This window comes from Heterocephalus glaber, unplaced genomic scaffold, assembly GCF_053883595.1.
Source record: "Heterocephalus glaber isolate CG9 unplaced genomic scaffold, H.glaber_assembly_v1.0 deba00001689, whole genome shotgun sequence".
In the NCBI taxonomy this organism is placed as follows: domain Eukaryota; kingdom Metazoa; phylum Chordata; class Mammalia; order Rodentia; family Bathyergidae; genus Heterocephalus; species Heterocephalus glaber.
Window position 1 is genome coordinate 2,457,224 of NW_028258414.1, and position 24,965 is coordinate 2,482,188.

Here is a 24,965-nt window from a genome sequence, read left to right on the forward strand (position 1 = left end):
CAAATGTTTGTCTTTTCAACTCTCATCTTTTCTTTAGTTTAATTAATGTACGTTCTGAAGAAATTGTTTGATTTTGATCAAATATGTTGCTGAAGGTGACAGTATTTGTAGTCAGATAAATTTTTGGCTAATAGAAGTTTTCAAGTAGGTTTATATTCTGTGATAGTTACTGCATTTCTAAAAGTTGGGGACATAGGTAAAGGTTTCAAAGAAAAGTGTTTTATAAGAACAACAAAATGACTCATTATAGCCATTTCATATCCTGGTAAGGAAAAGCCAGTTCTGCAATACACAGAGGATGTTCTCAGTGTGATTTAGGAACTTATCAATTAATTGTGTGTTGAAATGTGTTAAAAATCTTCTACGTATCTAATTGTGTCTTCTAGGCCTTCTTTAAAGTCTCCCATGTCTCAATGGACTCCTGAATATAACGAGCTCTATACCTTAAAAGTGGATATGAAGAGTGAGATTCCTTCTGATGCTCCAGAGACACAGCAGAGTCTGAAAGGGATCCTTTTGCATCCAGAGCCCATTGGGGCAGCCAAAAATTTTCCTGCGGGAGTTGAGATGATTAATAGTAAAGTGGGGAATGAATTCTCTCACTTGTGTGATGATTCCCCAAAACAAGAGAAGGACATGAATGGTAATCAGCAAGAACAAGAAAAAAGCGTTGTGAGGAAAAAGCGCAAAAGCCAGCAGGCTGGCCCTTCATATGTACAGAACTGTGCTAAAGAGAATCAGGGAGTGTTGGGACTGAGGCAGCACCTAGAGGCCCCAAGTGATGAAGAAAACGATTCTTCCTTTAGTGATTGTCTTTCTTCTCCTTCATCCAGCTTGCATTTTGGAGACTCTGACACTGTGACTTCAGATGAGGATAAAGAAGTCTCTGTAAGACATTCCCAGACCATTTTGAGTGCTAAAAGTAGAAGTCATAGCGCACGGTCTCAAAAGTGGCCTCGTACTGAGCCAGAATCTGTGTCAGGATTGTTAATGAAAAGACCCTGTTTTCATAGCAGTTCATTGAGGAGACTTCCATGCAGAAAGAGATTTGTAAAAAATAATTCCTCACAGAGGACACAGAAACAAAAAGAGAGGATATTAATGCAGAGGAAAAAACGAGAAGTGTTAGCCCGAAGAAAATATGCACTGCTACCCAGTTCTAGTAGTTCCAGTGAGAACGACCTCAGCAGTGAGTCCTCTAGCTCATCAACTGAAGGAGAAGAGGATTTGTTTGTTTCTGCTAGTGAAAACCACCAAAACAATTCAGCTGCTCCCTCAGGTAAGAATGTTTGTATAAAACATGGAAGTCACTGCATTGTTTTTCTATTTATTTTCTTGTTTCTGTGTCTCAGTGCTTTTGTTATATTCAAAAGGACTATGAAATCCTGTGAACTTTTATTTTTAAATACATAAATTACCAACTATAGTATTAAACCATGACCCCAGTTCTGTGATAAAAATATTTCTAGTGACAAATACAAAGTTAGATTTCATGTGGTTTTTTTTTTTTTTTTTTTTTGGTACCAGGGATTGAACTTGGGTCCTTGTGCTTGCGCAGCAGGCAGTGAAACCACTGAGCTAAATCCCTGGCCCTAAAGTCAGAGTTTTTGGAATAACTATTTATACCTTTTTTTGTTTTTGTGGTACCAGGGATAGTCCTCAGGACCTTGTGCTTTCCAGGCAGCCACGGCAACACTGAGCTAAAGCCCCAGCCCTATACCATTTTATAAATAATTTTTAATGGGTTGTTGATTTATGATAGAAAAGCTTTTTTCCTGTAGTTTTTTTAGTATGTTTAACTTTGAATACTTTTTCAGATACCTAAGTGATAGAATTTTTTCACATTGAATCAGACAGTTCTAATCATTAAGACTAACATTTCTCTTTTAAGTACTCTGTTGTTGTTCATGGTTACCTTATCCTGTTCTTCATAGCTGAAAAATATTTTGAAGTATTTGAATGGTAACTTACTGAAATACTAAGACTTGTAATTTTTGGTCTTCGTAGAGCTTAGTAGAGCATATATAATAGTGGCATAGCTCTTTTACTTGCTTTCGTGCACTTGCATGCACTCTCTCTAGTAGCATATAAGAAGAGGTAAGATCACCCACAGCTAGGAGGACCATGTGGCAGTCATTGTCTGAGGTCTCTAGAGGAAGCAGGAGAAAAGGAGTTGTCTTGCTTGTCACATTTTTCTCATGTGGCCGCAATATGAAAACCTTTGCCCGGGTGTGGTTACACATGGCTGTAATTCCAGCACTCTGGGAGGTTGAGGCAGGAGGATCGCAATTCAGGCCCAGCCTGGACAATTTAGTGACCCATTGAGACCCTGCTTCAAAATAAAAATAAAGAATAGTTGGGGATATAGGTCAAATAAAGGTCCTGGTTTCAGTATCTAGTACAGGGGGAAAAAAAAGGGAACAGCAGAGCCCACTTTCTGCTTTAAGGTGTTGAGGAAGGCAGTGGTTGGTGAAAAGGAGTAAAAGGTCTAAGGAGCTTATGGGTATTGTAGAGGATTGAGAATATAGTAAGTGAAAGTTAATACTAATATCTGTTTCTGGGAATGAAGGCGTTCGTATGAAGTGTGATCAAAAGTTACAGTGAATGTTAAAAAAATTATAAAGAAAACTATAAAAGTAAAAAAATAAAAATATTGCTGCAGAAGACATGTTGCTGCTATTGCTGGTTAAAATATGGCCCGCTCTTCAACTTCTTCTCCCATTGTTCTTGCCATTTCCTGAAACAGTTCTGGAAGTCCTCTTTCATGAGTATCTTTAGTTGTGCTCTTGTAGCTGCTTTCATGTCCTGAATTGATTCAACATACATACCTTTTGTGGTCATTTTGACTTTGGGAAGAGCTAGAAGTTGCAGGGTGCCAAGTCTGGTGAATAAGGTAGATGAGGACACACTATAATGTTTTTATAAGCTTGCCTTTTTGAGCACACCTCAGACACTCATCAAAGTGTTTATCTCCTTCAGAAAATGTAGACTCATGTGAGGATAAGCAAATGATGTAGGTCTTTCCGTATCAGTACCTGCAGTTATCTTGTTATTTTTAACAGTTACATTTTAAAATTCCATAGTTGAAATTCCATAGTTAAAATTCCATGTGTTGAAATTCCATAGTTCATTTAGCTAGCTTTTATTGATATTTGTTTTATTGAACAGCCTCATACACACATTTTTGCACACTTATGCAAGGATATCTTTTTTTTGGTATGGGGGGATTGAACTCAGGACCTTGCGCTTGCAAGGCAGGTGCCAGAACCACTGAGCTAAATCCCCGGCCCCTATGCAAGCATATCTTCTTTATTTTTTTTTTGGCACCGGGGATCGAATTTGGCTCCTTGCGCTTGCGCAGCAGGCGGCAAAACCACTGAGCTAAATCCCCGGCCCAATGCAAGCATACCTTAAGACATAATTTATACAAGTGTGTCAGAGGGCATATGAATATAAAATTTTATTAGTTTTTATTACCAGAAAGCTTTCCAAGGGGTTAGCATCCTGTTCCTTAACTGCACAGTCATGGATAATGATGTCATGATGATAATAAAAGCACTTAGCACTTGTATAGCTGTTCTATACCAGTAATAATCTGATTATGTGTTTTCTTATTTAGTCCTCCCAATTCTCTCATTAGGTGTATTCTGCTGTCATCACCCATTTTAGGATTTATATTCAGAAGAGTTAAACTAAAGTATTGATTGGACTTAGCTTTACTGTAAGAAACCTCCGCTCTTTCAAAGAATTGACTTCTTAGATTCCTAGGAAATACTTCTTTTAGACATGTTTTGAATGCTGGTATTATTAGAAGTATTGCCGTAAAGTGTCTTGCAAGAAGTTATAGTTTGGGCCGGGGATTTAGCTCAGTGGTTCTGCCGCCTGCCTTGCAAGCGCAAGGACCCAAGTTTGATCCCCGGTACCAAAAAGAAAAAAGTTATAGTTAATTCAAGTGGTAAAACTAAAACTTGAACCCAGACTTCATGACTCCTAAGTCCCACTAATATATCCGTGGATGTCAGGGATAGGGTTGGAATGTCTCAGCTTTTACTTAGATTTATATGTAAAATGATAATCTGATTTATATGAACAGACACTAGTTACTCTGAGGCTATTGAGAGTTTTTCATAAAATGTGCATCAACACTTACTAGCTATTGCTGCAGTGAAATGATAGAAAAAAAGTTTTACATTTTAAATTTTGTAGTATCTTAAAACTTATTATGGCCCAAGAATCACATACTGATTTTGTAGATCGTGTATTTTACCACTTATCAAAAAAATGAGTTCGTGTGTTATTATTTTACATTGTATTGCATCAGTTCATCAGTTATAATCACTGGATTTCTGGAAAGTATTTTCCTCTTGCTGTAGTCTAATGGAAGCCAAGTTTGAGAACACAACTGTAGTTATTGTTAGTGATTTTTTTTGTGTGATCTATTTAGTGAACCTTATCTGAACTGCTGCTTAATTTTCTATTTTATACCATTAAAGCCTTGAGTTTTCCACTTTTTGATATGAGACTTCCTTATAATTTATAAATTTAAAAAATTACAGTAATGAATATTTCTAGATTATCTCTTCTCCAGACTTGAAGGAAATTGAAATACTATATATACTGTCAAATAAGATACCTTAAATATGTCAGTTCCATGTTCCCATTGTGGAGAAATAATATCTTTGATTACCTTGAAATGTATACTTTTAGGTCTGTCGTTAGAACAGTCATGTCTGAGGCGGGATCACTGTGAGTTTGAGAACAGCCTGGGCTACATATTTCTAGGGCAGTGTGAATTACATAGTGGGACCCTGTCTCAAAAAAACAAAACAAAAGAAAACAATCTGCAACAATCATGTTATGGTCTTTTTTTTGATACCTGGGATCGAACTTGGGACTTTGCGCTTGTGAGGCAGGCAGCGAAACCACTGAGCTAAATACCCAGCCCAGGTCATGTTTTATTTATGTTTATGTATAAAATACTGCGTGTACATATGAACTTAGAAATACTACCGTTTACTAGAATTTTTTTTTTTTTTTGTACTAGGGATTGAACTTGGGACCTTGAGCTTTCAAGGCAGGTGGTGGAACCATTGAGCTAAATCCCCAGCAGAAATACTACCTTTTGTTACTATTATTTCCTGAAAATAATGTTATTCACATAAGCATCTTAGATATTAGTTTTTTTGGTATTCACTAAAACCTTTTTTTTTTTTTTTTTTTTTTGGAGTTAAGGTCTCTGTATGTAGTTCAGGCTGGCCTTCAACTCACTATGTAGCCCAGGCTGGCCTTGAACTCAGGGCAGTCCTTCCCGCCTCAGCCTCCTGAGTGCTGGGATTACAGACATGCACCATCATACCTGACTAAAACCATATTTTCTGAATTCATCAAATTCAGTTTTCTAGAGCATATCATCTTTGAATACTTTGAGGTAATTATATTATACTAGAAACTTTATCTCAGACTCAAGTTTTATCTTATTCATAAAACAGTATTTATAAAATTAATCCAGTGATTGTGTTCATGTTTCTCAAGTGTACTCCATACTATGTTGACTTTTTGGCGGGTGTGTGTGTGTGTGTATACTGGGATCAAACTCAGGAACTTGTGCTTGCAAGGCAGGTTGCGGTACCACTGAGCTAAATCCCTGGCCCTACACTGACTTTAAGTGTTTTTATTTTATCTTTTTGGCACAGTTTTGCTATGGAGTCCAAGTTGGCCTTGAACTTACTATGTAGCCCAGACTGGCTTTGAACTCATTGCAATTCTCCTGCCTCAGCCTCCAGAGTGCTGAGATTACAGGAGAATGCTGCCATGCCAAGCTTTATGTGTTTTGTTTTGATTTTTTTGGTACCGGGGATCGAACTCCGGACCTTGTGCTTGCAGGGCTGGCAGTGGAACCACTGAGCTAAATCCCCTGCCCAAGCTTTATGTGTTTTAATAATTGACATAAAATGATAACCAACTCTTGAAATTGTAAAGTCTTAACACCAGGGTTTATATCTAGTGTGTGAATATTTTTTTTCTCCTTTTTTGTAAAAATACCCCCAAGTTATTTTTTCGGTTTTATGATTCTGTATGGGAATATGTAGACATTCACAAAAGTAGAAATACAACAGTACCACATTATCTCTCTTTATTACCTTTGCTACTGTTGACAGTCTACCATTCTTCATCTCTCCCTCTCATTTTTTCTTGTCCTGGAGAATTTCAGAACAGTTCCTAGACACCATGTCATTTCACTTACACTTTAGAATGTATGGTGGTGGTTACTTTGTTTTATGCACATAATATTTCCTGAAAACTGGAAATGCAATCTTAAAACTTGATTGGATTTGGAGGCAGGTAACACGGTGATGATGCCTCAAGTTTTCGGTTCTGTCCCATATTGATATCCCTCAGATCACAAGGAAGGTGCACTCCTGACTTCCCTCTGTCAGATTCCCCACCAGTGCTTCCTGTACTCTTTTTTAGCAGCTCTTTATGATCTTTACTAGATTCATTATTAGGGGTTACAAAACAATGATTTTTTTTTTCTTTTTGTAGTACTGAGGATTGAACCCAGTATCTTCATAATGTTCTAAATCATTAGACTCTTTTTAATTTTTTAAATTTTGAGGCAGAGTCTTGCTCAGGTGCTAAATTGCCCAGGCTTGATTGGACTTGGGATTGATTCTTTTGCTTCATCCCTCCAAGTGCTGGGATTGCACGTGTGTGCCACTATGCTGGCGACAAAATACCGATTTTATGCTCCTCTACTTTTTTTGAGACAAGGTCTCATTATGTCGTTCAGCCTGGTCTTGAGCTCCCTCTGTAGCCCAGGTCAGCCTTGAGCTCTCCATGATCCTCCTGCCTCAGCCTCCCAAATGCTGGGATTACAAAAATATTGATTTTTAAAAATTCTGTCATTCTGCTTCCTTTTTTTGGGTGAGGTTTTTCTGTAAGGAAGAACTCTTCCTTAATGAGGGAATTAGTTATTCTGAAATGCAGTCCATACAGAAAAGGGCTCCTTCCCTTACCATTTTTCGGAGTGAGGCGGTGCTCTGGCAGCATCCACACAGGCACTTTCCTTTTCAGTTGCCATTGTGAACTCAAAGATTTAACTGCTTAGCAGTTTGTGCTGCGTGTCACTTAGGCAGTACATTCTGTGTTCTTGCCGACGTCCAGAGTGTGGTGCAGGCAGGCGTCATTTCAATCGGTTGATTCTTGTGTTGAATTAATTTGATAAAATTGTTGTTATATATTTCCTTTTATATTATAAAAATTAAAATAATAGACAATTTTTGGTCATCTTGTTTTTAAATAATTGGACTGGTAAGTGGTTAATACATTTAATATGTTGCAATCTTTTTTTTTTTTGGTACCAGGGATCGAACTTGGGTCCTTGTGCTTGCGCAGCAGGCAATGAAACCACTAAGCTAAATCCCCGGCCATTGCGATCTTTTTTGATGCTCACATGGTTTCATCTCTGGCTGGTGGGAGATCAAGTTGAGTCTGTCTTTCGAGTAGTATGCTGGTAGTTTTAATAACTCTCTTACTCCCCAAACTTGGAAATAGAGATTTCTTTAAATATTTCTGAGTTCTTTTTATTAGGATGTGATATTTAGAAACCATATTCCGAGAATTAAAATATTTTTTGCTTTACTGGGTAGTCGTGGCTTTTGACTTTAAAAATGGGTTAGGGCCCGGGGATTTAGCTCAGTGGTTCCGCTGCCTGCCTCACAACTGCAAGGTTCTGAATTCAATCCCCGGTACCAAAAAAAAAAAAATGGGCTAAACTATGAATGTATTATAGAAAGAACTGCCTGCGTGCCTGCCTGCCTGCCTGCCTGCCTGCCTGCCTGCCTGCCTTCCTGCCTTCCTGCCTGCCTTCCTGCCTGCCTTCCTGCCTGCCTTCCTGCCTTCCTTCCTGCCTTCCTTCCTGCCTGCCTTCCTGCCTGCCTTCCTGCCTGCCTGCCTGCCTGCCTGCCTGCCTGCCTGCCTGCCTTCCTGCCTTCCTTCCTTCCTTCCTTCCTTCCTTCCTTCCTTCCTTCCTTCCTTCCTTCCTTGAGACAGGGTTTCACCATGTAGTTTAGGCTGGGCTCTGAATTATGGGTGGGTGATCCCCCTGCTTTAGCTTCCTGAATGCTAGGATTACAGGCATGCGACACTATGCCCAGTTAGATAAGTCATTAATTTTTGTGAATATTTCCATTGCAAGTTGTCTTAGTTACTATTTCTCATTGCTAAGACAAAATACCCGATACAAAGTTAAAGGAGGAAAGGTTTATTTTGGCTCACAGTTTATAAAGGTTTCAGTCCATAGTCAGCTGGTGGCATGGCAGAGAGACATGGCAAAGAAACAGTCTATGGCAAAGCAAGGCAGGTAAAAGGAAGAAGGAAACATGACAGCAAGTGACAAGTGGCAATAGCAGCTTTGGGTCCCTTTATGTTCTGTCTAGGCTACCACCTAGGGCAGTAGCACTCACTCAGAACTATGCCAAACCAATCAGTGGACTAATTTAGTAACCACACACCCATAATTGCAGCATCACAGCCTCCGGATCCAGCCACCTTTGAAAAGGCCCACCTGTGACCACATGAAGCTTTGGAGGGACATCTAGACACAAACCAAACACAAATTTATGTTAGAATTTTTATGTGAGTTTTTATTTTATATTTTTATCACTTTACTCTTGATGAATTTATTTTTAAATTTAATTTTTTGAGACAGTATCTTGCTGTGTAGTTCAGGGTGGCCTTGGACTCACAACAGTCCTCATACATCAGCCTCCTGAATGCTGGGATTACAGGTGTGTGCCACCACACCCAGCTCACACTCTTGTTGAAATTTTTTTTTTTTTTTTTGAGACAGGGTCTGGCTCAGTAGTCCAGGATGGTGTTGAACTCACTATGTATCTCAGGCTGGTCTTAAACTCAACATGATCCTCCTGCCTCAGCCTTCCGAGTACTAGGATTACAGACATGCACTGCCATGTCTGGCTCTCTTGCTGAAATTCTCAATTCTTAATAATAGTAACAATTTGCTTTGTACAGTACATACTATAAATACAAATAAATAGTTTCAAAATAACATTTACAGTTATTACTAACAATAATTCTAATGAAAAATATATAAGGTTTTTTGAGTGTGATTTCTTTTTGCCTTTGGCATTTTCTGTATGGTTATGCCACCAATTTAACATCTGTTTAGCTCAATTTTTGTTTAATTAAAATATTTTTTAAAAATTCTTAAATTCTTTTATTGGTACATTTTAGGTATGTGATATAATGACATTCATCATTGGGAACTTGTACCTTTACATGATGTATCTTGGTTCTTATTTTTTCCCCATTCCCCTGGCCTCCCTTCAACCTCTCCACCCCTCCCTATTTGCAGAAACTTTGTTTCCATTTTTTACTTTTCTCATTTTTTTTCCTTTTTCTTCCTTCCTTTCCTCTACCCCTCCCACTTCCCCTACCCCTTTGGACCTTTTATTCCTATTTCACATTATCAGTTATTCATTTTAATCCTTATTTACACTTTCAGTTTCTCACACCAGAGAAACTATTCAGTATTTACACGTGTCCTATTTATTTCACTTCAAAGTATGGCCTCAATGTGTATCCATTTAGCTATAAATGTCTCTAGTTTCTTGTTCTTCGTGGCTGAGTAGTACTCCATTTTATTTTTTAAAAAACCCACATCTTTTTTATCCAGTCTCCAATTGATGAGTAATTGAGCTGTTTCTAAGATTTAGCTCTTATAAACTGTGCTGCTATAAACATGGGTGCGCATATATCGCTGTGGTATGATTCTTTCTTAATTCTTTTTCCCAGCAGAGGAATAGCTGGGTCAAATGGGACCTCTAGTCCTAGTTTTTTCTTTTTCTTTTTGGTACTGGGGATAGAACTCGGGTCCTTGTGCTTGCAAGGCAGGCAGAGGGACCACTGAGCTAAATCCCCAGGCCTAGTCCTAATTTTTTTTTTTTTTGGTTCTGGGGATTGAACTCGGGTCCTTGCACTTGCACAGCAGGTGACAAAACCACTGAGCTAAATCCCTAGCCCCTAGTCCTAATTTTTTGAGGTATCTCCATATTGATTTCCACAGTGGTTGCACCAGTCTGCCCTCCCACCAACAATGGAGAAGGGTTCCTTTCTCCCTACAGCCCTGCCAGCATTTGTTATTGGTTGATTTCTTGATAGCAGCCATTCTTTCTGGGGTGAGGTGGAATCTCAGTGTTGTTTTCATCTGCATTTCTCGAATAACCAGTGATGTTGGACATTTTTTCATATGTTTATTTGCTGGTTTCACTTATTTGAGAAATGTCTGTTCATTTCAGATGCCCATTTTTGAATTGGGTCTTTAAATTTGGGGGGGGTGTCTGACTTTTTTAAGTTCTTTTTTTTTGTTTTTTTGGTACTGGGGATCGAACTCAGGACCTTGCACTTTTGAGGCAGGTGCTGGAACCACTGAGCTAAATCCCCGGCCCTTAAGTTCTTTATTCTAGATAGTAATCCTTTGTCTGGGGAACAGCTGATAAAATTTTTTCCCACATTGTAGGTTGCCTCTTAGCTCTGTCGGTGGTTTTTCTTGCAGTGCGGAAGCTTTTTTTAATAAGATGAGATCCCAGTTGTTGATTTTTTGTGCTTAGTGCCTGTGCTACTGAGGTTTTGTTCATAAAGTCCTTTCCCATGCCAGTGTCTTCAAGAGTTCTACCTAAATTATCTTCCTACAAGTTTAGTGTTTCTGTTTTAATATTTAGATATTTAATCCACTTTGATTTTAGTTTAGTGGATGGTGATAAATATGGGTCTATTTTAAATCTTTGGCAGGTTGAAATCCAGTTTTTTCAACACCATTTATTGAATGGGCTATCTTCTCTCCAGTGAGGATGGTTGGCTCCTTTGTCAAAGATGAGGTGGCTGAGTATGTCTGGGGTTGTTTCTGCATCTTCTAATCTATTCCACTTATCCTCAGGTCTGTTTCTTTGCCAGTACCATGCTGTTTTTATCATAGTGGCTTTGTAGTATAGTTTCAAGTTGGAGATGGTGATACCCCTTCTCATGTCTCTCTTGCCTAGAATTGCTATTGCTATTCTAGGTCTCTTCTGGTTCCAAATGAATTTTTGGATTGTTTTCTCTAGTTTTGTGAAATACACTGTTGGGATTTCAATCGGGATTGCATTGAATCTATATAGCAGTTTTGGAAGTATGGCCATTTTCACTATATTGGTTATTCCTACCCAGGAACAAGGGATGTCTTTCCATTTTCATATATCCTCTTCAATCTCTTTTTTTCAGAGTGCTGTAGTTTTCAGTGTAGAGGTCTTTTGCTTCGTTTGTTAGATTGATTCCTAGATATTTCATTTTTTTTGGTGCTATTGTGAAAGGAATTGTTTCCCTAATTTCTCTGTCAGTGAGTCTGTTATTTGTGTACAAGAAGGCTATTGATTTTTGAGTGTTGACCTTGTATCCAGCTACTCTACTGAATCTGTCAATTAAGTCTAGAAGACTTTTTGTGGAGTTTTTTGGGTCTTCTATATAGCATGTCACAGTGTCAGCAAATAATGACAGTTTAATTTCTTCCTTTCCTATCTTTATTCCTTTTATTTCTTTCTCTTGTCTAATTGCTGTGGCTAATGTTTCCAGAACTGTATTGAACAGGAGTGGTAATAGTGGGCATCCTTGTCTTGTTCCTGATTTTAGCATGAAAGTTTTCAGTTTTTGACCATTTGGTAATGATGTTGGCTGTTGGTTTTTCATAGATAGTGTTAATCAGGTTGAGATAAAGACTGTCTATTCCAATTTTCTGTAGGGTATTTATTTATTCATTTGTTACCGGGATGGGATTGAACTTGGGACCTTGGCATTTGCAAGGCAGGTGGAGGAACCACTGAGCTAAATCCCCGGCCCTGTAGGGTTTTTATCATGAATGGGTGTTGGATTTTGTCGAATGCTTTTTCTGCATCTATTGAGATGATTGTATCGTTTCTGTCCTTGGCTCTATTAATATAGTGTATCAGATTTATATATGTTGAACCATCCTTGCATCCCTGGGATAAATCCAACTTGGTCAGGGTGTATGATCTTGATGCCCCTCTGTATTCTGTTTGCCGGTATCTTGTTGAGGATTTTTGCATCTATGTTCATTAGGGAGATTGGCCTGTGGTATCTTTTTTGGTTGAGTCTTTCCCTGGTTTTGGAATCAAAGTAACACTTGCTTCCAGGAATGAATTTGGAAGTATTGCTTCCCTTTTAATTTTCTTGATGAGTTTAAAGAGTAATGGTGATAGTTCTTCTCTAAATGTCTTGTAGAATTCAGCAGTGAAGCCATCAGGACCTGGGCTTTTCTTTGTTGGTAAATTTGAATTACGTTTTGAATTTCACTGATTTTAATTGGGGTGTTTAGAGTTTTTATATCTTCTTTGTTCAACTTTGGTAATTCATACGTATCTACAAATCTGTCCATTTCTTCTGTGTTTTCCATTTTATTCGAGTACAGGTTTTCGTGGGGGTTTTTTGTTTTTTTGTTTTTTTGGTACCGGGAATCGAACTTGGGACCTTGCACTTGCGAGGCAGGTGCCGGAACCACTGAGCTAAATCCCTGGCCCAGAGTACAGGTTTTCAAAGTAGGTATTGATGATCCTCTGGATTTCTGCTGGATCGTTGTGACTTCACCTTTTTCTTTCCTAATTGCATGGATTTGAGTCTTTTCTTTCCTTTTTTTGTTTTGGTTTTGGTACTGGGGATTGAACTTGGGTCCTTGTGCTTGTGCAGCAGGCAGCAAAACCACTGAGCTAAATCCCCGGCCCCTCTTTCCTTTTGAAAAACCAACTCTTTGATTCGTTGATTTTTTTTTTTTTTTTTTTTTTTTTGGTATTGTTTTCTTATTCTCCATTGCATTGATTTCTGCTCTGATCTTTACAGTTTCCTTCCTTGTACGAGCTTTGGGTTCTTCTTGCTCTTCTTTTTCTAGGAGCTTAAGATTCACATTAGGTTGTTGAACTTTTCTGTTTTCCTATTATGGGGATTCACAGCTATGAATTTGCCTTGTAGAACTGCTTTCATTGTGTTCCGTAGATTCCTGTATGTTGTATTGGCATTATTATTTAATTGTAGAAACTGTCTAATTTCTTCTTTAATTTCCCCTGTGACCCATTGGTTGTTCAGGAGAGTGTTATTCAGTTTCCATGCGTTTGTGGGGTTCTTGCGGTTTCTTATGTTACTCATCTCCAATTTTATTGCGCTATGATCTGATAACATACAGGCAATAACTTCAGTGCCTTTGCATTCACTTAAACATGTTCTGTGAGCTAGCATGTAGTCTGTTTTGGAGAATGAACTGCGTGCAGCCTAAAAGAATGTATATTCTGATTTTGTGGGGTGGAACACTGTAGACATCTATTAAGTCCATTTGTTCAGAAGCTTCGTTCAGTTGTGGTATTTTGTAGTGAACTTTTTGTCTAGATGATCTGTCTATTTGTGACAGTGGGGTATTGAGGTCCCCCACTACAATTGTATTAGTGCTTATTTGGTTTTTCATGTCCATTAGTATTTGTTTTGTTTGTATAGTTGGGGGCATTAGTATTTGGTGCATATATATTTATGATTGTCATCTCTTCCTCTTGGATTGTTTCTTTTACAAGGATGTAGTGACCTTCTTTGTCTCTCTTAGTTTTGGTTGGAAATCTACTTTGTCTGCAAATAAAATGGCAACCCCTGCTTGTTTCCGGGTTCCTGAGGCATGGAGAGCCGTTTTCCATCCTTTTACTTTTACTCTATGAATTTCTTTTTGAATTAGGTATGTTCTTGTATACAGCATTATTGTTGGATTTTTGCTTCTTAGTCCATTCTGGCAGTCTATTTCTTCTGATTGGTGAATTGAGGCCATTAACCTTGATGGTTATAATTGATACATTTTGACTCATCCTTGTCATGATGTTTTACTGTTGTTGACTCTTTTATTTTTCCCCCTTTCCCTTTAATTTCTTGCCTTGCCTGATGGCTTCGCTCTGTTGGGCATCATGGAGTTGTGACCTTCATTGTCTTTTTCTAGGATATTGTTTAGAATTGTTTGGAGTGCTGGTTTGGTATTCATGAAGTTTCTCAGGTGTTCTTTGTCATGGAAGTATCTAATTTCCCCATCAATTTTTTTTTTTTTTTTGTACTGGGGATCAAACTCAGGACCTTGTGCTTGGGAGGCAGGCAGTAGAACCACTGAGCTAAATCCCTGGCCCTCCCCATCAATTTTGAAAGATAATTTTGCAGGATATAACAGTCTAGATAAGAAGTGTTCACTGTGCTCATGCAGTATGTTTTCAAGTGGAAGACCTGAGTCCTGTGTCCTTTCTTGAGGCACCTGGAACTTGCTCATCCTGTTGATCTGAGGTTTGGATTGGAGTAGAGAGAAATGGTCCTAGCCAGAAAACCGCTTGGGCATTCTCTCCCAGTTCTCTGTGTGAATGAGGCTGTAGATTGGCTTGGCTGCCACAGCCCGAGCCTCTGAGCTCCTGGCCCAAAGAAGGCTTCTCCTTCAGCCAGGTTGCTTTTGTCTTTCATTCTACAGGCTCAGGGCAGCATGGGAGCATCAGCCAGCGTCAGGATTGGGCTTCCCTGAGTTGTTCAGAGATGTTGTCTGTTTTGTTTTGTTTTTTGAGACAGGGTTTTGCTATGTAGTTCAGGCTGGCCTCGAACTTGAGGTCATTCTGCTGCCTTACCTCCCAAGTGCTGGGATTACAGGCCTGGGCCACCATGCCTGGCTTTATCATCCCCCCCCCCCCCCCGACTGGGGATTGAATTTAGGACCTTGTGCTTGCTAGGCAGGCAAGGCATTGCTGCGCTACATCCCTGGCCTGAGTTGTCATTTTTTTGTTCGTTTTTTGTTTTTTGGCTACTGGGGATCAAACTCAGGTCCTTGTGCTTGCAAGGAGATGTGGGGTTTTTGTTTTTTTTTTTTGGTACCGGGGATCTAACTCAGGTCCTTGCACTTGGCAGCAGGCGGTGAAACCACTGAGCTAAATCCCCAGCCCAAGATGCGGTTTTTTGATAAGAACAGGTGATCAAAAATTCTCAGTGTTATCCACTATTTACGCTGGGTCCTAAGTTTTTTCATCTTACTGTTGACATGAAAACTTTGCTCATCTCTTTTTTTGGGTACTTTGTGAGCAGAAAACAGATGTGGAGAGGTGTTGGTTTTCTAGTAGCAGGTTCTGTGATGACTGCTTCCTTGCATCAGCTCTGGACCACTATCTTTCCAAATGGGCTCTTCGTTAATCTGTTTTATATGAGCAGCAGAGCTGCTGTTAGGGTAAATTTCAGTATATTCCAATTTGAAACTTCCCACAGAATGTCCCTGTTCTCAGCCAGATGTGGTGCACACCTGTAATCCCAGCATTCGGGAGGCTGAGGCAGGAGGATCGCCACAAGTTGGAGGCCAGCCTGCACTGCAAAGCGAGACTGTCTCAAAAAAAGAATGTCCATGTTCTCATTAATCCACCAGCCAGATGCCTCTCGTGTAAGTTTGGCAGAAACACATGGAATCACAAGCACTCTGCAGGCTGCAGCCCCACAGATCTGCTGTGGCTTGCTCATGGTCCCACTGGCCCAGCCAAGCTGTACAGTACCAGCCCACTGAACTGCCTTCTGTCTCTCTTTTTTTTTCTTTTGGTACAGGGGATCGAACTCAGGACCTTGCGCTTACGAGAGGCAGGCTGCGGCACCACTGGGCTAAATCCCCGGCCCTGTTTCTTTTGTTTTTGAGACAGTGTCTTCCCACGTTGCTCAGTCAGTGCTTAAATTTGTGATCCTCCAGTCTCAGCCTCCCAGAGTCCTAGGACTGTAGGCATGATCACTGTGTCTGGCTTAATTTTCCTTTATAATTAGTAAAACATTTATCTGGCTTCAAAGTCAAACTTCTTTTTTCTAAGACAAACTTTAAAGCAAGGTGCATTCAGTGAGTTCTAGCTTTGTACCTGTATCATAGGATACAGTCATAGCTGACTGTTTTTACTTTTGGTTTGTTCTTTGTATTTCTTCCTTCAGAAATCATAAGCAAATATGTATGCATACTCTTACTCAAAAGTATCTTTTTCTTTTTTTCACTTAATATATACTAATGTTTGGATATATAGATATACTTGAAAGGAATAAAACTGTAGAAAGATATCCATTGACACTTGCGGTCCTTTTTAAAAAGCAGCATCATGATATGGTCTTCTAGTAGTACCCATCATAATTTGTTTTGGTTTTTTTTGGTACCAGGGATTGAACTCAGATCCTTGCACTTGCGAGGCCAGGTGGCAGAACCACTGAGCTAAATCCCCAGCCCTAACCTATCATAATTTGCTTAACCACTCTCCTGTTGAACATTTTGCAGATGTTTGCAATTACAAGCAGTACTGCAAAAAGAACTTTTCATATGTTATTTCATATTTTTTTCTAGAATGCCTTTGGGATAGAATTCTAGGAGGCTATTGTTGAGTCAAGGGCAAGTGCATATGTCATTTGGTGTAAAGGACAGCCAGAGTTTCTCCATGGTGACCGACAACCATTGTGCATGCCCACCACGAATGTGTGAGGGTGGTCCCCCAAATCTTTCCCAAAGAATGTTGTCAGCTTTGAGGGGTTTTTTATTCCATCGAATTGGTGAGGAATTACAGTACATTTAAAAATTTTTATTTATGTGTAATATATCTTTTCTTCTGTTTTTAAGCCTTTTAGATATTTTCTATTTCTTTTCCTGCTTGATCTGTTTATCATTTGCCTGTATTAAAAATCAGAATGTTGGTTGTTATTGTTCTATACATTTTATAAGTTTTTCATATGTTAGAGATAGGAATCTGTGTAATATAAACATTTCTCCATATTTGTTATTCAGCCTTTGATTGTGCTTATATTTTCTTATCATTTCAAAAGGTTTTTTTTTTTTTTTGATGAGTTAGATTTTCCAACTTTTGTCCGTATTGCTTCTGGATTTTGAGTCAAAATTAGGAAAAATTTTTTCAGTCTAAAAATACACAATAGAATCAACTAGTTTTCATCCTTCTCCCTTGTACTATTTAATTTTTAAATTTAGAGCACAGATTTGTTTGGTGTTTAGCCTCATATGCACAATGAAGAATTGATCCAATTTTGCTTGGTGCTGGGGTTTGAACCTAGGACCCTGCATGTGCCAAGCACATGTTCTATCACTGAGTTATTCTCCTAGCTCTGGATCCATTTTCTTTTTAATGTAATTGCCATATGTCCTAAAACCAATCACTAACATCTTTCTTTTTCCTGTTGATTTGAGAACACTACCTTTTTCTTGTGTTAAATTTCTGTGTGCCTTTGGCTCTATTTAGGGAGTTTGCATTCTGTCCCATTAGTGTGTTTCATTACATTAGAAGAAAACACTGTAGTATAGAATCTGGAATATTCACCTGGATATTGTTTGTTTATTTGTCCAAGTGAACTTATAATAAATTAGTTGAATGTGGGGATTGTGGTAGGGAAGACACATGATGCTATTTTTAATTGTAGATTAATTTAGGGATGTATTAGTCAGCTTTCTGTCACTTGCAGAATACCTGACAGTTTATACCCACAGTTTAAGGGAGGAGAGGTTTATTTTGGTTCACAGTTCTAAAGATTTCATTCCATGGTGGGCTGGCTCCAAGGCAAAGAAATCATGGTAAAGGATGTGGTGGAGGCTCGGCTGGTGGTGCCTGTGAGGGAGAGTGCCTTGGAGAGAGCCCGGGGAAAGAGGCCGGGACCAGATGTCGCCCAGGGTCTCACCCACATGTCCTTGTGCCCACTTCCTTCAGTGAGCTCTGCCTTCTGATGGACCATTCAGACTCAAGCTCAGCAGTGGGTTGGTCCATGATGAGGTCAGTGCTCTCATGTCCTATCCAGTCATTTCTCCAGTCTTTTTTTTGTTGTTTTTTTTTTCCTTGAGATAGGATCTCAGTGTAGTTCAGGCTGGTTTTAAATTCATTTTGTAGCCCAGGCTGGGCTGAAACTCATGGTGATCATTCTGCCTCAGCCTCCTTAGTGCTGGGAGCCCAGGCATGTGCCACCATGCCTGGTGCCAGAACTCTCTTAATTCAGTCAAATTGGCAGTGATGATTAACTGGCACAAGTGAGAATTGGTGTCTTTGGGATTTGGGGTTTTCCTTCTTCAGACTATGGCATGTGTCTGTTGAGGTCTAGTTTTTTACCTTGCATGAAGGGTTCTATGTTTTTTCTTTTTGAGACTGGGTCTCCCTATGTAGTTCAGGCTGCCCTTGAACTTACTAAGTAGCCCAGGCTGGGCTCAAACTCAATGGCAATCCTCCCGCCTCTCAGCCTCCCCAAGTGCCGGGATTATAGGCCTGCGCCACCATGCCCAGCTGTTTTTTGGTTTTTAAAAACCACTTTCAGTTGTGCACCCATCATTCTTAAAACAAAACAAAAAACCAACACCACTGACCAGAGTCTACCCCACTGGTTTAGCAAAGAATCTCCACCAAGAATGGTTAACAAAGTTCATCTACACAGATACAGTTGCTGCATATGCTATTTGAGGAAGCAAAGAATATATATAGAGACAAATAATTAAATGCACTGGGCTAAATAATCCAGACTATTACAAGAAATATAAATAACAAATATAATGTATTACAGTACAAATAAACAATGTCTTTAGTATAAAAATTGCATTTTCACGAAAAAGCTGTCTGGTAAACGATTACACAAAAACATGTCAAAGTTGTACAAGTAACATATAGACAGTGTCACAGTGCATAAAACTTGGCTGAGAATACATTATCTGAAGGCCACATCCCCGGCAGAAGCTAACAGTGGAACCTCCTACTTTGTTCAAAAAACTGCCCCATCAGGTTTCGTCAGACTTGATGACCCCATTATTTGGCTTTTGCAAGACAAGCTGTAAGCTTCTCAAGAGGATCAAAATGTAAGACTGAGGTAAAGATACTACATAAGAAGGAACTTTTTTGTTGGCACAAAAGATTTACATGAATACTTTCCAAAATGTTCGTATTTCTGACAGGATGGGTCTACCATACATCTATAATACTGGCAGGAGAAACACTAACACAGAGATGAAAGACAGACTATCTACTGATATACACCAGCAAAAGCACAAGTACCTTTCTTTCTCTCACTTCACTTCAAAGACCACACGCTGAAATCTCAGTTTTACCCTTCTCAACCTTTTTATCTCTTGAATGTTTCCCATCCTATAAAGCGATGTACTGTACCAGCTTCACACCTGAAGGAGTTACTAATAAAGTCATATGTAAGTCTCCCTTTTAAAAAATAAATAAATAAATAAAAACCACTTTCATTGTATAATTTATTTAACAATGAAATTCATTAAAGTGTGCAATTGAGTACTTTTTTAGTAAATGTAGAACTGTGCAACTATCACAATACAGTTTTAGAGTTTGTCAATTCTGGAAGATTCTTCCTGCTCTTTTACTTTCAGTTCCTGCTGTTATTCTCAGTCCTGTGCAACCTACTTCTTTGGGGACATTTCATATAAATGAAATCATAATATATTGTCTTTCATGTCTTAACTTTCATTTAGCATAATTTTTTGAGGTTCATTCATTGATCAGTAATTAATTTACATATTTGTTTTATCAGTTCCTTTGTAGTAGTCAGTGATTAGACTACATTGTATTTATTCGTCAAGCTGTTGACACTTGAATTGTCTTTAGTATTTGGCTATTGGGAATATACTGCAAGAAACTTTTGGGTCCAGATCTTTACGTATGTATATATTTTATTTTTTGTTGGATATTATGTGGAGTGAAGTAGTCAAAAAAAGACAAGTACTGTGCAGTTTTGTTTGTACGGGTCTCTAAACTAGCTGTGTTGTTAAAAACAAACAGAATGGTTTTACCAGGAGAGCTGGTCCAAGGAAAGGTGTAAACGTTATTGATCACCAGATTTGCAAGATGGAAAACTTGCAGAAACTTTGGAGACTAGTTTCAAAACAACGTGAAACTTAAAAGTGATTAAAAAACAAGTTATGTTCCATTCTTGCTTGATTCTTCACAAGTCTTACACTGAAAGACTTCTTTGGAACTTTTTTTTTTTTTTGGTACTGGAGATCGAACTCAGGTCCTTGCGCTTGCGCAGCAGGCGGTGAAACCACTGAGCTAAATCCCCAGCCCTGAAAGACTTCTTTGAAAAATCATACTTCTGTCTTTATTACTTTCATCCTGGCAATACAAATGTCAGCTAAAAGCTCACAAGGTATGTTTGGGATAAGAATTTTTCCCATCATAAGAATATGGAGAATAAGAAAACAAATTCATCGACGTAAGTTGTACATTTTCCATTTGTAAGCACATACTTTGTGACGTGTACAATCATGCATGTGCATCCCTATTAAGAACTGAAGCTTCAGAAAATTTAATAGACTTGCCAAGCACATAATAAACAACATTTGGAGCTCAGACCTAATTTTAATTGTAAAGCTCATATTCACATAAACTAACCATAGCACCATAAGTACTCAACATATGTATGCTAGTTACTATCAGAAGCATCTGGTGGTGCTCGGGAGGCAAAGGCAGAGGCAGAAGGATGGTGAGTGTGAGCCCAGCCTGGGCCACATATGGAGACCCTATCTTAAAGAACCAAAACAAACCCAAAATCTGCTACCAGTTGCTTATGTTCCCCTTTCTGTATTTTACAGTCACACTTAAAATTTCTGCAGTTATAGCAGTTTTAACTCTCACATGGAGTCTTCTTTGGTTATCTCTCTACCCCAAAGAAATTACTACACCTCCTTTCATTATTTTTGTACAAATTTCATAGTCTGCAAAGTAAAAATACAGATTTCTGCCTAGCAATTAGCCAACAAATGTTTTTCCCTTTTTGTTTCCAGGAAGTATTGATGAAGACGTTGTGGTGATAGAAGCTTCCTTCACTCCCCAGGTCACTGCCAATGAAGAAATTAATGTTACCTCAACTGACAGTGAAGTGGAGATTGTAACAGTTGGGGAAAGCTGTCGGTCAGTTCTGAACTTAAAAATGAGTGAAAAATCTTCATTTTTTTGATAAGTAACTGGAAATTATTTTGCCCCTTTGCAAAATCTTTTTGATAACCCTGACCTCTTACCCCACATCACACCCTAACACCGCATTCATATGTGCTTTAGATGGCTGCAGACCGATGAAGTGCTGAGCACAGTAGATCACACCTGTAACCCCAGACACTCAAGAGGGCGAGGCTGGAGATGCAAGGTCATGGTTGGCCTTGGCAACATAGAGACCCCAGCTCACAACAGCCTCACCATATATTGGTACCAGTGCTCTAAAGAGTTGCTCCATTACTTTTGTCACACCAGATTAATCTATCTCAATCTTAATTTTTGTGTTAGAATGAAGTTAGAAATGTGTTTGAACATTGGTTGTTAATGTGTATTATTGATTATAAAGAAAAAGACGTTTATGTTTTTGAGGCATGTTACAAATGGACCCAGAATGTGCTTTTTTTTCCTCTTGCCACGTTCTCATTGGAGTGCCAATTCTAATGGCATAGAATGAAGCACTTAAATATATTGTTTTGTTTGTTTGTTTTCTGGAGGCAAGTTCTTGTGTAGTCCAGCCTGGTCTTGAACTGTCTCCCATCTCTCTCATCTCTCTCTCCTCTCTCCTCTCTCCTCTCTCCTCTCTCCTCTCTCCTCTTTCCTCTTTCTCTACTCTCCACTCTCTGTTCCCTCTCTTCTCTCCTTCCCCCTCCCTTCCTCTTCCTCCTTCCTCTTTCTCGCCTCTCTCCCCTCCCCTCTCTCCCCCTCTCTCCCCTCCTCTCCTCTCTCCCTCCTTCCCCCTCTCCTCTCTTCTCCCTCCTTTCTCCCCTCTCCTCCCGCCTCTCTCTCCTCTCTTCCCTCCTCCCTCTCCCTTTCTCCCCTCCTTTTCTCTCCTCTCCTCTCTTTCCCTCTCCCTCCTCCCCCTCCCCCTCCCCTCACCTTGCCTCTCCCTTTCTCCTTTTTTTCTGTCTCTTTTTCAAAAGTATCACGTCTCACTTTGTAGTAGTTCATGCTGGCCTTGAACTCACTATGTTGCCCAGGCTGGCCTAAAACTCAAGCAGTCCTCCTGTACCAGCCTTCTGAGGGCTGGGATTATAAGCCTGCCCCAAGAAGCCTGGCCTTATCTTTGTCACTGTGTATCTGGCTTTTGGCTCTTTGTATTTAAGGGAAGACTTATTTGTTTCACAGTTGCTACTAATAGTGACCACTAAGGCCTCTGTGATAGTGTTCCTCATATATCAAGGTTTCTTGCCAGTGCTCCATACAGTACCATATTTGCAGTTCGGACATCCTGTGAAGCTTTCACAAGAGTACCAGTTGTCATTGCAGACTCTTGGCTTCACAGGCATTTTTTATTGGGACATATTTATATATATACGTAATGACAACATTCATTATAGGAAGCTAAGTTCCTGTACATGATATATCTTGCTGCTTCTTTCTTTCCCATTCACCTTCTAACCCTTCAACCCCTCTTCCCTTCGAAGGCCTTTTTAATGATCATCTGTCTCATTGTACAAAACCATTTTATCCTGAGATACTTGTTTACCATGATGGTCCAAGCTGCACATTTCTTCCTGTACTTGTTGTATCACAAACTTAGTACTCTGGCTTCTTGAGATTTCACTTTAGAGTATCAACGCCTTGTTAAACTTATGTGTTGTGTACTTGCTGAGGACATTTTCAGCCCACCTTGAACTTGAGGCTTCTTTTGTGATGCTCAAGCTCAGCCTCCGATAGCTGTGCATCTTCTGCTCCCGTCCCCCACATGCAGACAGTGAGGTTGTGCAGCTCTGTGTTCTACTTAAGCAGCAGGGACACATACTGCAGAAGCATTTGTTTTATTGATCTCACCTTTCTAAAACAGATTTATTTTTCCTCCCGGAGTCTTAGGACTGCCTATTCTTGTACTATCCCTGTATATATTCTGTCCAGATCAGTATGAATCCTTCAAATAATATTTCTGCAAGTATCTTAGAACTGTATGATACTGTGCTCTTAAAAGATGATAAATGGGCCGGGGATTTAGCGCAGTGGTTCCACCGCTTGCCTCGCAAGCACAAGGACCCGAGTTTGATCCCTGGTACCAAAAAAATAAAAAAAGATGCTAAATGTTAGGTGTTTATACTTCATGATCATGTGGTTTAACAGCATGAAGGAGCTCAAAAAAGTGATGTTTCTTTTGGCTACCAAATTAAAACTAGCAATAGTATCCTCATCTCTGGTAACCTCAGGAAATCTCTCTGGTGCCCGTTTAGTTCTTTGTATTCTCATAGGACCATACCAGAAGCTTAGCTCTGCTTAGGATTCCCAGTCTTTTTTTTTTTTTTGTGGTCCCGGTGGTCGAACTCAGGACCTTGCACTTTTGAGGCAGGTGCAGGGTGACTGAGCTAAATCCCCATCCCCTAGTCATGTTTTGTAAAACCATCCTGGGATAGCATAAGAGGTAATGTGGGCATTATAGTGTGTAGTGTGTTTTTAAATTCCTTTATTATGAATAATGAATAATTTAAGGAATTACCATAAGGTATAAATAAGTGATTATAATCTCCATGAATATACAAACTAAATATTAAAGAGAGAGCAGCCTTCTTGCAACAGAATCTTGTGGGGTTTTTTGTTTGTTTTTGAGAAAGGGTCTCATTATGTCCTTCGGACTGGCCTTGAACTCACTATGTAGCCCATGCTGGCCTCGAATTTGAAGCAGTCCTCCTGCCTCAACCTTTTAAGTGCTGGGATTACAGGTGTGCACTACCACACCTGACTTAGCATCGTGTATTTTATACTATGTTTGGTCTAACATCGAATTTCTTAAATTCTTTGGTCAGTAGGTTGGTGATGCCTTCCTTCATTGAGCAGTGTTTACTGAGTGTCAGGCATTGTGCCAATCAGTTTTTAATTCTGTTGCTATTATTTCTTTGGAGAAGTTTTGCACGAAGTTGTTTTGTGAAAATAGCTTACTGATTTCTGTGTTGACTGAATGTTTGCTGTTTACTTATGTCTACTAGTTTAATATTTGTATCATTTAAGGTCTCGTTCAACCCTTGGACACTCCAGATCTCATTGGAGTCAAGGTTCAGGCTCCCACACTGGTAGAGCACAGGAGCCCCGGAGCCGCAGTAGGGTTTCTACTGTGATACAGCCCCTGAGGCAGAGTGCAGCAGAGGTGGTGGATCTCACTGTTGATGAAGACGGTGAGTGGGTGTCGCATTGTATAATTTTGAAGGGAATTTGGTAAAATTAAATATCTTAAGCAGCCACTTTGTAATCCGATATTTGTAGTTTAACTTACTCATAATTTAATTTTTTACTAGAAAACTGATAAATAGCAATATCTAACTTTTTTGTGTAACATTTATTTACATTACCAAAAACTATTTTTGCAAATAAGCATGGAAATGAGATTAAAGTAGATATTAAAAATCATAGCTAATGATGATGAAGCGATTGCTGTGTGTGCAGGCAGTGTTTGAGGCCCATTGCAGATGCGAACTCATTTGTCCTCAGGCTTCTGTGGAGAAGATTCTAATCCTTTCCCAGTTCTACAGGTGCAGATGCAGGGAGTGGGTAAATAATTTATCCATAGTCATATTGTAACCGTAAAATCAGAATTGCTGTCCAGGCAGTCTGAGCTTGGAATTCAGAAAGCTGGGTGCAGTTTGTAACACTGTCTTGACAGCCTGTGACTGTGTAGCAGAAGATCTGTTACTTTTTGTTTTTTCTTCTTTATGGTGGGTCAGGAAACTTAGTTATCTGAGAAACTTTTTATTCACCTAAATTAGTAGATTATGTATGTGTGTATTAGAATTTTTTTTTTTCTTTTTGGTACCAGGGACTGAACTCGGGACCTTGTGCTTGGGAGGCAGGCGCCAGAACCACTGAGCTAAATCCCCGGCTGTGTTCGAATTTTTTAATGAAATAATCATATTTTAGGAACATGTCGGTTTACTGTTGGCATTTTAA

The 24,965-nt window shown here is 39.3% G+C and overlaps 1 protein-coding gene across 15 annotated transcripts in view; it reads left to right on the plus strand.

Moving 5' to 3' along the window:
• The window catches only part of Rnf111 (ring finger protein 111), a 122,930-nt gene that overhangs the window by 70,612 nt on the left and 27,353 nt on the right, over positions 1–24,965 (plus strand). For all 15 annotated transcript variants that reach the window (XM_013076241.3, XM_013076237.3, XM_013076236.3 and 12 more), the window contains 3 exons: positions 387–1,279; positions 20,858–20,984; positions 24,033–24,196. In XM_013076241.3, the coding sequence (XP_012931695.3) occupies positions 387–1,279; positions 20,858–20,984; positions 24,033–24,196 (1,184 nt within the window). The remainder of the gene's footprint in view (positions 1–386; positions 1,280–20,857; positions 20,985–24,032; positions 24,197–24,965) is intronic.